This window comes from Dendrobates tinctorius, unplaced genomic scaffold, assembly GCF_039654945.1.
Source record: "Dendrobates tinctorius isolate UK_male_01 unplaced genomic scaffold, ASM3965494v1 ptg000232l, whole genome shotgun sequence".
NCBI classification, from domain to species: domain Eukaryota; kingdom Metazoa; phylum Chordata; class Amphibia; order Anura; family Dendrobatidae; genus Dendrobates; species Dendrobates tinctorius.
In genome coordinates, this window is record NW_027361899.1 from 11,521,885 (window position 1) to 11,540,283 (window position 18,399).

The window sequence follows — 18,399 nt, forward strand, 5'->3', positions numbered from 1 at the left end:
ACGGGATGATGTGGGATATTAGGGGTAGTAGTACGGTGGCTCTGGCTGATGGGATGATGTGGGATATTAGGGGTAGTAGTCTTGTGGCTCTGGATGACGGGATGATGTGGGATATTAGGGGGAGTAGTCCGGTAGCTCTGACGGGATGATGTGGGATATTAGGGGTAGTAGTCCGGTGGCTCTGATGGGATGATGTGGGATATTAGGGGCAGTAATCCGGTGGCTCTGGCTGATGGAATGATGTGAGATATTAGGGGTAGTAGTCCGGTGGCTCTGATGGGATGATGTGGGATATTAGGGGCAGTAGTCCGGTGGCTCTGGCTGATGGAATGATGTGAGATATTAGGGGTAGTATTCCGGTGGCTCTGATGGGATGATGTGAGATATTAGGGGTAGTAGTCCGGTGGCTCTGGCTGACGGGATGATGTGGGATATTAGGGGTAGTAGTCCGGTGGCTCTGGCTGACGGGATGATGTGGGATATTAGTGGTAGTAGTCTGGTGGCTCTGGCTGATGGGATGATGTGGGATATTAGGGGCAGTAGTCCGGTGGCTCTGGCTGACGGGATGATGTGGGATATTAGGGATAGTAGTCCGGTGGCTCTGGCTGACTGGATGATGTGGGATATTAGGGATAGTAGTCCGGTGGCTCTGGCTGACGGGATGATGTGGGATATTAGGGGTAGTAGTCCGGTGGCTTTGATGGGATGATGTGGGATATTAGGGGTAGTAGTCCGGTGGCTCTGGCTGACGGGATGATGTGGGATATTAGGGGTAGTAGTCCGGTGGCTCTGGCTGATGGGATGATGTGGGATATTAGGGGTAGTAGTCCGGTAGCTCTGGCTGACGGGATGATGTGGGATATTAGGGGTAGTAGTCCGGTGGCTCTGATGGGATGATGTGGGATATTAGAGGTAGTAGTCCGGTAGCTCTGGCTGACGGGATGATGTGGGATATTAGGGGTAGTAGTCCGGTGGCTCTGGCTGACAGGATGATGTGGGATATTAGGGGTAGTAGTCCGGTGGCTCTGGCTGATGGGATGATGTGGGATATTAGGGGTACTAGTCCGGTGGCTCTGGCTGACGGGATGATGTGGGATATTAATAATAATAATAATAATAATTTTTATTTATATAGCGCCAACATATTCCGCAGCACTTTACAATTAAGCGGGGACATGTACAGACAATAAATTCAATACAAGTTAAGACAATTCAAACAATGACATTAGGAGTGAGGTCCCTGCTCGCAAGCTTACAATCTACAAGGAAATGGGGGGACACAGTAGGTGAGAAATGCTTGTTAATTCAGGTCTGGCAATTATAATAGGGATTTTCATATAAAGCTGCATGATCCGGTCATCAGCCCGTGTGTTTAAGTGCAATAGACAAGTATCAAGTGCAGTTATGTGCATGAAGGGTGTGGAGACAGATGAATAGTAGGGTGCAGATTCAGAATAATATTTGGAAGGGGGGAACAGGGCAAAGTTAGCTTGCTGAGTAGTTGATATTAGGGGTACTAGTCCGGTGGCTCTGGCTGACGGGATAATGTGGGATATTAGGGGCAGTAGTCCGGTGGCTCTGGCTGACAGGATGATGTGGGATATTAGAGGTAGTAGTCCGGTGGCTGTGATGGGATGATGTGGGATATTAGGGGTAGTAGTCCGGTAGCTCTGGCTGATGGGATGATGTGGGATATTAGGGGCAGTAGTCCGGTGGCTCTGGCTGACGGGATGATGTGGGATATTAGGGATAGTAGTCCGGTGGCTCTGGCTGACGGGATGATGTGGGATATTAGGGATAGTAGTCCGGTGGCTCTGGCTGACGGGATGATGTGGGATATTAGGGGTAGTAGTCCGGTGGCTCTGGCTGACGGGATGATGTGGGATATTAGGGGTAGTAGTCCGGTGGCTCTGGCTGATGGGATGATGTGGGATATTAGGGGTAGTAGTCCGGTGGCTCTGGCTGACGGGATGATGTGGGATATTAGGGGTAGTAGTCCTGTGGCTCTGGCTGACGGGATGATGTGGGATATTAGGGGTAGTAGTCCGGTAGCTCTGGCTGACGGGATGATGTGGGATATTAGGGATAGTAGTCCGGTGGCTCTGTCTGACGGGATGATGTGGGATATTAGGGGTAGTAGTCCGGTGGTTCTGGCTGATGGGATGATGTGGGATATTAGTGGTAGTAGTCCGGTGGCTCTGGCTGACGGGATGATGTGGGATATTAGGGGTAGTAGTCCGGTGGCTCTGGCTGACAGGATGATGTGGGATATTAGGGGTAGTAGTCCGGTGGCTCTGGCTGATGGGATGATGGGGGATATTAGGGGTAGTAGTCCGGTAGCTCTGGCTGACGGGATGATGTGGGATATTAGGGATAGTAGTCCGGTGGCTCTGTCTGACGGGATGATGTGGGATATTAGGGGTAGTAGTCCGGTGGCTCTGGCTGACGGGATGATGTGGGATATTAGGGGTAGTAGTCCGGTGGCTCTGGCTGACGGGATGATGTGGGATATTAGGGGTAGTAGTCCGGTGGCTCTGGCTGATGGGATGATGTGGGATATTAGGGGTAGTAGTCCGGTAGCTCTGGCTGACGGGATGATGTGGGATATTAGGGATAGTAGTCCGGTGGCTCTGTCTGACGGGATGATGTGGGATATTAGGGGTAGTAGTCCGGTGGCTCTGTCTGACGGGATGATGTGGGATATTAGGGGTAGTAGTCCGGTGGCTCTGGCTGACGGGATGATGTGGGATATTAGGGGTAGTAGTCCGGTGGCTCTGGCTGATGGGATGATGTGGGATATTAGGGGTAGTAGTCCGGTAGCTCTGGCTGACGGGATGATGTGGGATATTAGGGATAGTAGTCCGGTGGCTCTGTCTGACGGGATGATGTGGGATATTAGGGGTAGTAGTCCGGTGGCTCTGGCTGACGGGATGATGTGGGATATTAGGGGTAGTAGTCCGGTGGCTCTGGCTGACGGGATGATGTGGGATATTAGGGGTAGTAGTCCGGTGGCTCTGGCTGACGGGATGATGTGGGATATTAGGGGTAGTAGTCCGGTGGCTCTGGCTGATGGGATGATGTGGGATATTAGGGGTAGTAGTCCGGTAGCTCTGGCTGACGGGATGATGTAGGATATTAGGGGTAGTAGTCTGGTGGTTCTGGCTGATGGGATGATGTGGGATATTAGGGGTAGTAGTCCGGTGGTTCTGGCTGACGGGATGATGTGGGATATTAGGGGTAGTAGTCCGGTGGCTCTGGCTGACGGGATGATGTGGGATATTAGGGGTAGTAGTCCGGTGGCTCTGGCTGACGGGATGATGTGGGATATTAGGGGTAGTAGTCCGGTAGCTCTGGCTGACGGGATGATGTGGGATATTAGGGATAGTAGTCCGGTGGCTCTGGCTGACGGGATGATGTGGGATATTAGGGGTAGTAGTCCGGTGGCTCTGGCTGACGGGATGATGTGGGATATTAGGGGTAGTAGTCCGGTGGCTCTGGCTGACGGGATGATGTGGGATATTAGGGGTAGTAGTCCGGTGGCTCTGTCTGACGGGATGATGTGGGATATTAGGGGTAGTAGTCCGGTGGCTCTGGCTGACGGGATGATGTGGGATATTAGGGGTAGTAGTCCGGTGGCTCTGGCTGATGGGATGATGTGGGATATTAGGGGTAGTAGTCCGGTAGCTCTGGCTGACGGGATGATGTGGGATATTAGGGATAGTAGTCCGGTGGCTCTGTCTGACGGGATGATGTGGGATATTAGGGGTAGTAGTCCGGTGGCTCTGGCTGACGGGATGATGTGGGATATTAGGGGTAGTAGTCCGGTGGCTCTGGCTGACGGGATGATGTGGGATATTAGGGGTAGTAGTCCGGTGGCTCTGGCTGACGGGATGATGTGGGATATTAGGGGTAGTAGTCCGGTGGCTCTGGCTGATGGGATGATGTGGGATATTAGGGGTAGTAGTCCGGTAGCTCTGGCTGACGGGATGATGTAGGATATTAGGGGTAGTAGTCTGGTGGTTCTGGCTGATGGGATGATGTGGGATATTAGGGGTAGTAGTCCGGTGGTTCTGGCTGACGGGATGATGTGGGATATTAGGGGTAGTAGTCCGGTGGCTCTGGCTGACGGGATGATGTGGGATATTAGGGGTAGTAGTCCGGTGGCTCTGGCTGACGGGATGATGTGGGATATTAGGGGTAGTAGTCCGGTAGCTCTGGCTGACGGGATGATGTGGGATATTAGGGATAGTAGTCCGGTGGCTCTGGCTGACGGGATGATGTGGGATATTAGGGGTAGTAGTCCGGTGGCTCTGGCTGACGGGATGATGTGGGATATTAGGGGTAGTAGTCCGGTGGCTCTGGCTGACGGGATGATGTGGGATATTAGGGGTAGTAGTCCGGTGGCTCTGTCTGACGGGATGATGTGGGATATTAGGGGTAGTAGTCCGGTGGCTCTGGCTGACGGGATGATGTGGGATATTAGGGGTAGTAGTCCGGTGGCTCTGGCTGACGGGATGATGTGGGATATTAGGGGTAGTAGTCCGGTGGCTCTGGCTGACGGGATGATGTGGGATATTAGGGGTAGTAGTCCGGTAGCTCTGGCTGACGGGATGATGTGGGATATTAGGGATAGTAGTCCGGTGGCTCTGTCTGACGGGATGATGTGGGATATTAGGGGTAGTAGTCCGGTGGCTCTGGCTGATGGGATGATGTGGGATATTAGGGGTAGTAGTCCGGTGGCTCTGGTTGACGGGATGATGTGGGATATTAGGGGTAGTAGTCCGGTGGCTCTGGCTGACGGGATGATGTGGGATATTAGGGGTAGTAGTCCGATGGCTCTGGCTGATGGGATGATGTGGGATATTAGGGGTAGTAGTCCGGTGGCTCTGGCTGACGGGATGATGTAGGATATTAGGGGTAGTAGTCTGGTGGTTCTGGCTGACGGGATGATGTGGGATATTAGGGGTAGTAGTCTGGTGGTTCTGGCTGACGGGATGATGTGGGATATTAGGGGTAGTAGTCCGGTGGCTCTGGCTGACGGGATGATGTGGGATATTAGGGGTAGTAGTCCGGTGGCTCTGGCTGACGGGATGATGTGGGATATTAGGGGTAGTAGTCCGGTGGCTCTGGCTGACGGGATGATGTGGGATATTAGGGGTAGTAGTCCGGTGGCTCTGGCTGACGGGATGATGTGGGATATTAGGGGTAGTAGTCTGGTGGTTCTGGCTGACGGGACGATGTGGGATATTAGGGGTAGTAGTCCGGTGGCTCTGACTGATGGGACGATGTGGGATATTAGGGGTAGTAGTCCGGTAGCTCTGGCTGACGGGATGATGTGGGATATTAGGGGTAGTAGTCTGGTGGTTCTGGCTGACGGGATGATGTGGGATATTAGGGGTAGTAGTCTGGTGGTTCTGGCTGACGGGATGATGTGGGATATTAGGGGTAGTAGTCTGGTGGCTCTGGCTGACGGGATGATGTGGGATATTAGGGGTAGTAGTCCGGTGGCTCTGGCTGACGGGATGATGTGGGATATTAGGGGTAGTAGTCTGGTGGTTCTGGCTGACGGGATGATGTGGGATATTAGGGGTAGTAGTCCGGTGGCTCTGGCTGACGGGATGATGTGGGATATTAGGGGTAGTAGTCTGGTGGCTCTGGCTGACGGGATGATGTGGGATATTAGGGGTAGTAGTCCGGTGGCTCTGGCTGACGGGATGATGTGGGATATTAGGGGTAGTAGTCCGGTGACTCTGGCTGACGGGATGATGTGGGATATTATAGTAAATGTGGCTATGCGGAGTGGGCGGGGCTCTACACTCAGCTTTATATATGTATATATATATATAAATAATCATTATAACTTGTTATAACTAGCCACAGGCGGTTACTATGCCCGCGCAGCTTCGGGCTCTTCAGCTAGTTTCACAATAAAATCACAGGTCAATATTCACACTACACAAATTGTTGTCTTCGGATACAGGACAGTCTCTGTCACACCCTGACAGTTTTCCCCTGATCCCCGTCTATTGCGGCCACAGCTGTTTGTTGCTTTTGCTTTTAACTCCATGTGCAATGAGGCTGCGCTGACAGTTCTGCACATGTTATATCCTGGTGACTGCAGGACCTGTGGTGATGTCATGGTCACGTGATCAGTCACATGAGAGGGAGGAGTAAAGCTGGGCAGCACTTCCTGTCACGTGGTCAGTGTGAAGCTCTGCTCTACTACAGCTGCTAACACGTACCCGGTGTGTAACTGATCACATGACTGTGACGTCACCGCAGGTCCTGTACAAGACTGCGACTTCTCGTTCCCTCAGGTTCCTGATGTCCAGAACTCTTTCCCTTTATTAGACGATGGTCCTCTCCATCAGTGACCCCCCGAGGATGGAGCAGGGCAGAGACCACATGGCGGCTCGGATATTAGACCTCACCCTGGAGATAATCTACTGGATCACTGGAGAGGTGAGAGCTTCACATCACATCCCTCTGATCTGCAGTAACCCCTTCCTGTCAGGACGTCCTGGTGATCGTGTTCTTTCCTTCCACCTGTGAAGATGGTCGGTAATTGGAGTAGAGGGGGAGGGAACATTCAAAACCAGTGGGCGGAACGATGCACTGAGCCACTTGGCCACACCCAGAGTGCACCAAGCTCTAATTAGCATATTTCAGTAAATGTCACTCTTCTGCAGAACAGAGGCAGCGATTGGAAGGGTAAGGCCATGTTCACACGTTCTCCGGGAAAGAAAGGAGAGGTTTGTGGATGATTTCCACGCTTGCTGATCAATGATGAGATGTACAGTGCCTTGCGAAAGTATTCGGCCCCCTGGAACTTTTCAACCTTTTCCCACATATCATGCTTCAAACATAAAGATACCAAATGTAAATTTTTGGTGAAGAATCAACAACAAGTGGGACACAATTGTGAAGTTGAACAAAACTTATTGGTTATCTAAAATTTTTGTGGAAATTTAAAAACTGAAAAGTGGGTCGTGAAATATTATTCGGCCCCTTTACTTTCAGTGCAGCAAACTCACTCCAGAAGTTCATTGTGGATCTCTGAATGATCCAATGTTGTCCTAAATGACTAATGATGATAAATATAATCCACCTGTGTGTAACCAAGTCTCCGTATAAATGCACCTGCTCTGTCTCAGGGTTCTGATTGATGCACAGAGAGCATCATGAAGACCAAGAAGCACAACAGGCAGGTCCGTGATACTGTTGTGGAGAAGTTTAAAGCCGGATTTGGATACAAAATGATTTCCAAAACTTTATAAACATCCCAAGGAGCACTGTGCAAGCGATCATATTGAAATGGAAGGAGTATCATACCACTGCAAATCTCCCAAGACCCCGCCGTCCCTCTAAACTTTCATCTCAAACAAGGAGAAGACTGATCAGAGATGCAGCCAAGAGGCCCATGATCACTCTGGATGAACTGCAGAGATCTACAGCGGAGGTGGGACAGTCTGTCCATAGGACAACAATCAGTCATACACTGCACAAATCTGGCCTTTATGGAAGTGTGGCAAGAAGAAAGCCATTTCTCAAAGATATCCATAAAAAGTCTCATATAAGGTTTGCAACAAGCCACCTGGGAGACACACCAAACATGTGGAAGAAGGTGCTCTGGTCAGATGAAACTAAAATCGAACTTTTTGGCAAGAATGCCAAACGATATGTTTGGCGTAAAGGCAACACAGCTCATCACCCTGAACACACCATCCCCACTGTCAAACATGGTGGTGGCAGCATCATGGTTTGGGCCTGCTTTTCTTCAGCAGGGACAAGGAAGATGGTTAAAATTGATGGGAAGATGGATGGAGCCAAATACAGGACCATTCTTGAAGAAAACCTGTTGGAGTCTGCAAAAGACCTGAGACTGGGACGGAGATTTGTCTTCCAACAAGACAATGATCCCAAACATAAAGCAAAATCTACAATGGAATGGTTCACAAATAAACGTATCCAGGTGTTAGAATGGCTAAGTCACAGTCCAGACCTGAATCCAATCGAGAATCTGTGGAAAGAGCTGAAAACTGCTGTTCACAAACGATCTCCATCCAACCTCACTGAGCGCGAGCTGTTTGCCAAGGAAGAATGGGCGAGAGGTTCAGTCTCTCGATGTACAAAACTGATAGAGACATAACCCAAGCGACTGCAGCTGTAATCGCAGCAAAAAGTGGCGCAACAAAGTATTAAGTTACAGGGGCCTAATAATATTGCACGCCCCACTTTTCAGTTTTTGCATTTCCACAAAAATTTAAAATAACCAATAAATTTCGCTCAACTTCACAATTGTGTCCCACTTGTTGATTCTTCACCAAAAATTTACATTTGGTATCTTTATGTTTGAAGCATGATATGTGGGGAAAGGTTGAAAAGTTCCAGGGGGCCAAATACTTTCGCAAGGCACTGTATCTAAAAATATAAAAAAAAATTAACCCCTTATCAACAAGGGGTGTTTTTGGTTTTGCATTTTTATTTTTTGCTCCCCTTTTTCCAGAGCCATAACTTTTATTTTTCGGTCAATATGGCCATGTGAGGGCTTGTTTTTTGCGAGACGATTTGTACTTTTGAATGACACCATTGGTTTTACCATGTCATGTAACAGAAAATGGGTAAAAAATTCCAAGTGCGGTGAAATTGCAAAAAATATGCAATCCCACACTTTGTTTTCGTTTTGCTTTTTTGCTAGGTTCACTAAATGCTAAATCTGACCTGCCATTATGATTCTCCGGGTCATTTCGAGTTCATAGACACCAAACATGTTTTGGTTCTTTTTTTTATCTAAGTGGTAAAAAAATATTCCACAGTTTGTAGAAAAAAAAAAAAGGGAGCTATGAGCATCGACCACCAGGCAGGGTTCATAGTGATCCAGCAATGCTGCTGACCCCAGGTTGTCATGGCAACCCGCGGTCATGTGATACGGACGCCAATGGGAGGAGGTAATGACGTGCTTTGTGTTCATGAATATTAAATGCCACTGTCAGACTTTGACAGCGGCATTTAACATGTTAACAGCTGCGGGTGAATCACGATTCCACCCGCGGCTGTTCCAGGCACATGTCAGCTGTACAGATCAGCCTTCATGTGCCAGAAAAGGTGCGGGCTCATCGCCGGAGTCCTCGCCAGACAGGAGGAGGCGTCCAATGACTGACTGTCCGTCATTTGGTGTTAAGGGGTTAAAGTTCCTTTATTATTGGGAAAACACCTACATATAGTTGTGGACAAAAGTTCTGAGACTGACACAAATTTTGGTCTCCACATAGTTTGCTGCTTCAGAGTTTTCAGAGCTTTTAGTCAGATGTTTCTGTGGTTACTGAAGTACAATAAGTTTCTAAACTTTTATTCTAACTCTTTCATAAACAGTCTGAAGGGGCCTCATTATTGTCTCGGGTGAAGCTCCATTGGACTGTTTGGGACATCTGGAACAGTGATTGTCTAGAGAAGAGAAGGTGACGCTGTGTCCTGTGTCTGCCAGCAGTAAAACCTCCTGAGTCAATTCACTTGCGGGGGCTTCTCACCCATGGAGGTGTTCACTCACAATGTATGGGGGCTTATCCATGCAGGGGGTCACTCACAATGTGTGGGGGCTTCTCACCTATGGATGGGGATCACTCACAATGTGCGGGAGCTTCTCATCCATGGAGGGGATCACTCACAATGTGTGGGGGCTTCTCATACATGGAGGGGATCACTCACAATGTGCGGGGGCTTCTCATCCATGGAGGGGGTCACTCACAATGTGTGGGGGCTTCTCATCCATGGAGGGGGTCACTCACAATGTGTGGGGGCTTCTCATCCATGGAGGGGGTCACTCACAATGTGTGGGGGCTTCTCATCCATGGAGGGGGTCACTCACAATGTGTGGGGGCTTCTCATCCATGGAGTGGGTCACTCACAATGTGTGGGGGCTTCTCATTCATTTAGGGACTCGCTCACAATGTGTGGGGGCTTCTCATCTATGGAGAGTGTCACTCATAATGTGCGGGGGCTTCTCACCCATGGAGGTGTTCACTCACAATGTGTGGGGGCTTCTCACCTATGGAGGTGTTCACTCACAATGTCTGGGGCTTCTCATCCATGGAGGGGATCACTCACAGTGTGCGGGGGCTTCACATCCAAGGATGGGGCTCACTCACAATTTACCTAAGAACATGGCTATGAATATAGAACTAGATCTCAACCTCCTCAAAGAACAATTTCTCCCATCATCCAGGACAATGTGATGATGTTGCTTTCTCCAGCATGATGGAAGCTATGGCACAAGGCAAAAGTGATAACAAAGTGGCTCAGAGAACAAAACGTTTAAATGTTGTGTCCACGGCCATAAACTCACCAGATCTCAGTGCCATTGAGAACCGGCGGTCAATCCTCAAAACCCCAAAAATTGTGATAACTTTCTAGCACTGGTGAGACAAGAACGGGCGGCCATCAGTCAGGATTTTCATATATAAGTGCAAATCATGTTGGTCTAAATTTACTACTAAAATAAGTGCATGTCACGAAAACTATCTCGGGGATATGAGGGAAAGATTACAAAGTCATTACCACATAAAGTGAATACTGAAAATTTGGCCTCGTCTGAAACCCCCAAACTTTCTGTAGCAGAAAGGAGGTAAACAGTAAGGTGATACGCCAGCGGTGAGTAACCAGACAATACCAAGGGGCCAAGTGAGAGGCATGACTGTTACAGCGGCCGAACCAGCAGGCCAAACTTAATTATGAATAAGTGATAATTAATATAAAGTAATATTGGGCAGAAATAAGCATAGTGACTCGCTGCTACTGCTTATACATCTTAGTACCGGGTTTATTCTAATACGTATTCTTACCTATAACAGCAAATCAACACCATATAATTTTACTGCTCTTTATAAAGTTTATAAATGACACATACATTATCGGAGCCGTGGCATAATAGACCCCACAGCTTCCCACCCACAGGATGATGGGCCCTACAATACGAATCGATAATTTAAGAAAAACTACTCGCCTATCAGTGTTCCCTTTGAAGCACTTCTCAGGTCCGTGGCTGAAGGACAGAAGCTGCACTAAAGGTGCGATCTAGTGGCATTATCTTGCCTGTTGTGTTCAGCCGCAGATTCACAAACTGGTGGAAGAGGGAGCCAACGACTCCTTCCACCACCATTGTATCACTGTTTCCAAACTTTCTCCAGTGTGTAGACCGGACAGGAGCAGCCAAGTAGTTGGATGTGGTCCATGGCTGCAGTTTTCCCACCTCTGTGTTAAGCAACAGTATAACCTAAACAAAAGATAACAATGGCCTGATTGATATTTTTGAAGACCAATTACTGTCTTTAAAGCATGAAAGTTTAAATTTAGGTGTAAGGGATATCTATAAAAAATCTCTATATAATGCCTATATAAGTCCAATAAACTGTTCATTGCCTAATATGTTTTTACTTTTTTATCACATTGCAGATTTGTTCATAAATAACTGCAAATCGTATCAGCCTAAATTTGTCCGTAACATAAACTACAATGTGTCATGAAAAAACAGTGCTAGAATCCCTGCGATTGAAATAGAATGTTAGAGTTGGAAGGGACCTCCGGGGTCCTCATATCCAACCCCCTGCTCAATGCAGGATTCACTAAATCATCCCAGACAGATGCCTGTCCAGACCCTGTTTGAAGACTTCCATTGGAGGAGAACTCACCACCTCTCGTGGCAGCCTGTTCTACTCATAATAGGTATTCTAAAGTTATTACCACAAAAAGTGACAAGTCAGATCTGAAAAATCTGGTCTGGAATCAAAACTGGCTCCAGCGGCAAGGGTTAATAAACCAGGAAAATAACTGAAAAGGTGAGGAATTTCTAAAAATCTGTGTAGTGATCGGCGTCTCCCCATACGCAGGATCACACAGTAGTGAAGACGGCGTCTGGGGAGTGTGTGACCCCCCGTGTGTCAGGAGGGCGGAGCCGGACCTCGAGTGACATCACCGAGCCTCCACCTCATTCACTGATCCATGAGCAGAAGATCCTAGAACTGACCAATAGGATCACTGAGCTGCTGAGCGGAGAGGTGAGCGCTGCCGGGAATGCTGGGACATTATACAGTAACGCCGGGGGAGGGGTCTGCTAATGACGGGTCATTGTGTGTGTCAGGTTCCTGTAAGGTGTCAGGACGTCACCGTCTATTTCTCCATGGAGGAGTGGGAGTATATAGAAGGACACCAGGATCTGTACAAGGACGCCATGATGGAGGATCACCGGTCCATCACATCTCCGGGTAAGAGGAGACCTTCCTGGGGTGTAGAGAACAGGTCTGAGAGTCGTCTAGATTCCCCATCATCTGCTCATCACATATAGACAATGTATTCAGTCTCTGCGGTTATCTCCTATAGATGGATCCAGTCCGAGAAATCCCCCGGAGAGATGTCCCAGTCCTCTATATTCCCAGGATCGGCCAGAGAAGGAGGAAAGTGTCCCCCGGGATCATCAGGTAGATGAGATTTCTACAAATCTGCTGTAGATTGATCTACTTAAGCTTTATGTTGATGTGTGAAATACTGAAATTAGGATTCTGTTTTCATTCATATCTTTACGGTGGAATTCTTGCAGGGAAGTTCTGATGAAACGAAGAGTGGATGTGAAAATCTCACATCAGTGTCTGTGACCGGTAAGAGCTGTTCACTTTACATTTCTTTCATAATGATATCACTTTCATATAATACCCTGAGGATAGGGAATACAAAAGGGACAGCACCACTCAGGATCTAAGCGCAATATTAAAAAATCACAAATAAAAGTTATTTATTTAAAAGATACAAAATAAACGCATTTCGGCTTGAAGGGTGCAAAAGCCTTCATCAGGTTAATTATACATCCCTGGGATGTATAATTAGGCCAACAAAGATTATGATAACAAAAAACATATGTCACGGATTCCAGCATTTTCAGTGTGTCTTGGACTCGGTGACTGACTTCTCAGTCGTCCAATCTAGTGCATGGCTGTGCTAAGCTGCCGATGTTTTGATTGAGAAATATACGATTACAGTTACAGGGGAGCGCTCAGATTACGGCCACACAAGATTAGTGGGGTGAGAAAAGAGGGTCCACTGCATCTCCAGCCGGGTGCCTCCAATGGAGGAACAATTGCAATAGTAATAGATATCGCAGACAAACGGAGCGCACAGGACACATAGTGAAGATGATTATCTTTAATCCACAACGCGTTTCGACGGCACTGCCACCTTATGAAGACGGTGTGTACTGTCGAAACACGTTGTGGATTATAGATAATCATCTTCACTGTGTCCTGTGCGCTCTGTGTGACTGCGATGTCTTGATTGATAGCTGAGCCATCCAGTCTGCAACTGGGAGGTGCTGAGCTTCCTTCAGGTGTTCCTTGTTTCAAGCGATTAACCAGCTAATTAGCTAGGCTGTCTGTCCCAGAGAGCTGCAAGTCATAGCTTTCAGCTCAGTGTGTTGTGTTCTCTGTGCTTTGTACTCTGAATTCAGACATTCTGATCTTCTGTTGCCAGACCCTGGATTTGCCTATTGACTACCCATTTGTATTACTCCTTTTGCCTAGTTGCACTTTGACCTTGGGTTTCTGACTCTGGACTGTGACTTGATTACACTTTTGTATCCTCTTTTTAAGTCGTACCCTCCTGGCTCTTGACCTCGGAATCCTTGACTAACCTAACTCACGGCTTGTCCATGAGAAGTGACTCAGAGTCACATCTTAGTTGATTCTCTGTATGTTTATATGGGCCAATAATTTGAAACAAGTGTTTGTTAGGCTGATGATTGGCAAATTAGACCTCTATTGAAATGGGCATTAACAAACTAACCAACTGATTCAACAAAAGGCATGAGGATAACAATAGCTTATGATCTATGAGACAAAAGGGTGACCCAACAGGTAAAATCGTGTGAACTATGGTCAAGTCATGACAAAGTAGTGCATATAAAGCTGTACAGTAGCTATTTATGCACAGATATGGAGTGTGGGGAATCTGGTAGCTGAAAGGATCACTTTGAAGAGCTTTGTGGAAGAGATTTGTATGTAAAAATTGTATTTTATAATGGCTTGCCATCCAGTGTTTATTTTCTTCTTTTCAGATGAAGAAATAATTACAGGCCCCTATGGACATCATCTCTGTTCTCCAAATCACAAAGTAGAAGATAACCATACCACAGAAGCGAATCCCATAACTCCTAATATAAATGTAGTGCTTCACAGCAGCAATATGTCCAGTGATTCCACAAATCACAAGATATCTTCATCTAATGAATTAGTGATTGGCAAACAAGTACCCAGACATAAGCAGGAGAGAACATTTCCATCTAGGACCCATTTTAACCAGAAATCTGTTCTTTCTATGCAGGAAGGAATCTACAAAGATGAAAAGCCATTTTCATGTTCAGAATGTGGGAGGTGTTTCTCCTATAAATCTGTTTTTGTTAAACATCAGAGAACACACACAGGGGAGAAGCCGTTTTCATGTCCTGAATGTGGAAAATGTTTTAGCCAGAAATCAAATCTTGTAGGTCATCTAAAAACTCACACAGGGGAGAAACCATTTTCATGTCCTGAATGTGGAAAATGTTTTAGTCACAAATCAAATCTTATGGGTCATGTAAAAACTCACACGGGAGAGAAGTCATTTTCATGTTCAGAATGTGGGAAATGTTTTGTCAAAAAATCAATTCTTAGGGACCATCAAAGAACTCACACTGGAGAGAAGCCATATTCATGTCCTATATGTGGGAAATGTTTTGGCAAGAAATCAATTCTTAGGGGACATCAAAGAATTCACACAGGAGAGAAGCCATATTCATGTTTAGAATGTGGGAAATGTTTTGGTAAGAAATCAAATCTTATGCAACATCAGAAAACTCACAGAGAGCTGAATCGATTTTCATGTTCAGTATGTGGGAAATTTTTTGGACAAAGATCAACTCTTATTGTACATGAGAGATCTCACACAGGGGAGCAATCATTTTCATGCTCAGAATGTGGGAAATGTTTTTACAAGAAATCAGTTCTTAAGGAACATCAAAGAACTCACACAGGGGAAAAACCATTCTCATGCTCAGAATGTGGGAAATGTTTTGGTAACAAATCAAATCTTGTACAACATCAGAGAACTCACACAGGGGAGAAGCCATTTGCATGTTCAGAATGTGGGAAATGTTTTGGCAAGAAATCCGTTCTTAGGGAACATCGAAAAATTCACACAGGTGAGAAGCCATTTCCCTGTTCAGTATGTGGAAAATGTTTCAGCCAAAGATCAACTCTTGTTATACATGAGAAAAGTCACACGGGGGAACTACCGTTTTCGTGTTCAGAATGTGGGAAATGTTTTGGCCATAAATCAGTTCTTCTAACACATCTGAGAATTCACACAGGGGAGAAGCCATATGCATGTTTAGAATGTGGGAAGTGTTTTGTACAAAAATCGATTCTTGTTATACATGAGAGATCTCACACAGGGGAGAAGCCGTTTTCATGTTCAGAATGTGGGAAATGTTTTGGCAAGAAGTCAAATCTTACGGAACATCAGAGGACTCACACCATGAAGAAGCTATATTCATGTCAAGTATGTGGCAAGTGTTTTCACCTCAGAACGGATCTTGTTATACATGAAATAATTCACGCGGGGGAGAGATCCTTCACGACAGTATAACACTGCAAGGATGAGGTAATGCACAGTGATCTAAAGCCAAAAAAGTGGATTAAAGCAAAACAACTTTTGGGTACGTACATCTTATTGTCAGTGAAAATTAATTCCCTACACAAGAGTCTATGGTAACATAAAAATGCTATGAATATTAAACTATAGCAAAAGAAAAAAATTCTATAACAAAAACATTCTATATAAATTTGGTATCGGTATTATTGTATAGACCAGCAGAATAAAGCTTACATTCTATTTATATGGAAATGTCTACCATGTTTAACTCTTTACCGCTGAAGCCAGCTTTCACCTTCCTGACAGCCCCATTTTTCAAATCTGGCAAGAGGCTATGTGGTAACAAATTTTTTTTTTTTTAATGCTGCTTCCAATCCCAGTGATTCTGAGATTGTGTTTTTTTTTTTTTTTTCATAACATTTACTTCGTTAGTGGCAAATTTAGGTTGATATAATTTGCATTTACCGATACTTATGAAAATATCTAATAATTGCTGAAAATTATGAAAAATTGGCAATTTTGATGCAGAAAAAGCCCAAACAATACCCTCAACCCTTCCAAGACCACATTCAGGAAGTTTTGTTATTTTTTTTATTTTCACACAAGGTGATATGAGAAAACGACCTTACGACATTTTACACAGGAATACCTCATATGTGGGCATTCTGTTTGGTCACTTGGCACAGCAGGGCTTGGAAGGGAAGGAGTGATTATTTAATTTTTGGAGCTGAAATTTGGCCAGAATAGTTTGCAGACTCCATATTGCATTTACAGAGTCCCTGTTGTGCCTCAAAGCAAAAAAAAAACACTTGTGACCCTATTTGGAAACTACACATCTAAGGAATTTCTCTAAGTGTATATTGAGCATTTTGAACCCACAGGTGCTTCACAGAATTTTAAAACATGGAGCTGTGAAAATGAAAAATTCCATATTTCCCATTAAAATGTTGCTGCAGCCTCAAAAGTTTTTATTTAATGAGAGGTAATAGAAGAAAATGAACCTTATCATTTATTGGCACACGACAAAGCATGGCAGGAAAAGCTATTTGACATTTAGGCTATCTACCCACGTTGCAGAGATGCTGCGGAAATTTCTGCAGCATTTCCGCAACTCCCGCCGTGGGAAAAACGCATGAAATTCTCATGCGTTTTTCACGTGATTTTCGCGTGCGGAATTCAAGCGCATTCCAAGCAAATTGAAGCATCGCTTGGAATGTGATTGACAGGTTGGTCACACTCGTCAAACATAGTGTTTGATAAGTGTGACCAACTTTTTACTATTGAGGCCGCCTATGCAGCATCAATAGAAAAAGAATGTTAAAAATAGTAAAAAAAAAAAATAAAAAAATTGGGTTATACTCACCCTCCGGCGTCCCGCGCAGCGTCCCCAGGCCTCAGCGATGCTCCCGTTCCCAGCGATGCCTTGCAACAATGACCTTTGATGACGTAGCGGTCTCGCAATACTGTAGGGGTCTCGCGAGACCGCTACGTCATCACAGGTCCTTGCCGCAAGGCATTACTGGGAACGGGAGTTGGCGGGAGCATCGCTGAGGCCTGGGGACACTGCGCGGGACGCCAGAAGGTGAGTATAACCCGATTTTTTTTTTTTTTTTTTTTGATTTTTTTTTTTTACAGCGATATGGTACTCAGGGCCTGGAGGACAGTCTCCTCTCCTCCACACCGTGGGTACCATCCACACATGAGCCGCTCACTTTGCGCATGGTGGGCATAGCCACATGCAGAAAGTAAGCGGATCTCATGCATTCCTATGTGTGCGGAATCGCGGCGATTCTTTGCGGAATCGTAACGATTCCGCAAAAATAATGAGCCTGCTGCGTTTTTTTCCACTATGCGAATCCGCCGCGGAAAAAAACGCAGCATTAGGACAGCAGGTGCGGAATGCCATAGGAATGCATGAGGTGTGTTCTGTATGCGTTTTCATAGCGTTTTCGTGGTGAAAAACGCGGCAAAAACGCATACAATCCTCAACGTGGGTACACAGCCTTAGAGTGCAAGTTTTGTGGGAATACAATACAATACAATACACTACATCACATTTGCAGAGCCCCTGACAGGCCTGAACTGGCTATCTACCAGTTTTTCAGAGAGCCATGCAACTCAAACCCACAGTGAGACTATCCAATTTGTCCCTTGACGTGCCACAGACAAGCGTGCAAAAGTACACAAAAACCAAGTGGTTTTTTTTTTTAATGTCCAAACTAGTCATGCGAAAAAAAAAACACTGTCCGTGAGTTTTTTTCATTCTATGTGGTTTGTACTGCGCATGCGCTAAAACTAGTTTACATGCACAGTACTAGCATGACCCGAAGGGAAGGAGGAAAGAGAAGATCCTTGTAACGTATGGAAGCGGAGGCACAGGTGGTGAAGTTCACATTCGTCTTTTATTTTTCGACTGGAACCTCGGGACCATGGTCTGGGAGGCTCCGAAGTGGAAGTGACTAGTGAGCCCCCAGGTACCCATAGTAAGATCCCTCGAACAGGACTAGAGTGGGATAACTGGGGGACACAGATGCTACCTCCAGTTAAACCCCGGACACGTAGCAGCTGTGCCAGTGGACCGGAGGACACCGGGTATATGGGATGAAGCTGGCTCTGGTGACTTTAGTGTTGTCCACGGGTACGGAGGGCGGAGTGGCGGAACGGGATGGAACTTGAGAGTTATCTTACAGATGTCGTCTGGAATAGCCGAACCACTGGTCACTGACATTC

General features: G+C 46.3%; 1 protein-coding gene across 1 annotated transcript in view; it reads left to right on the top strand.

The window, feature by feature from the left end:
• LOC141060145 (uncharacterized) overlaps positions 1–15,913 on the top strand; it is a 56,736-nt gene extending 40,823 nt beyond the window's left edge. The window contains exons 4-9 of the mRNA XM_073556424.1: positions 6,352–6,462; positions 11,883–12,050; positions 12,134–12,257; positions 12,373–12,470; positions 12,590–12,647; positions 14,096–15,913. Of these exons, the coding sequence (XP_073412525.1) occupies positions 6,352–6,462; positions 11,883–12,050; positions 12,134–12,257; positions 12,373–12,470; positions 12,590–12,647; positions 14,096–15,663 (2,127 nt within the window). The 3' untranslated portion in view covers positions 15,664–15,913. The remainder of the gene's footprint in view (positions 1–6,351; positions 6,463–11,882; positions 12,051–12,133; positions 12,258–12,372; positions 12,471–12,589; positions 12,648–14,095) is intronic.
• The last annotated feature ends 2,486 nt before the right edge of the window (positions 15,914–18,399 follow it).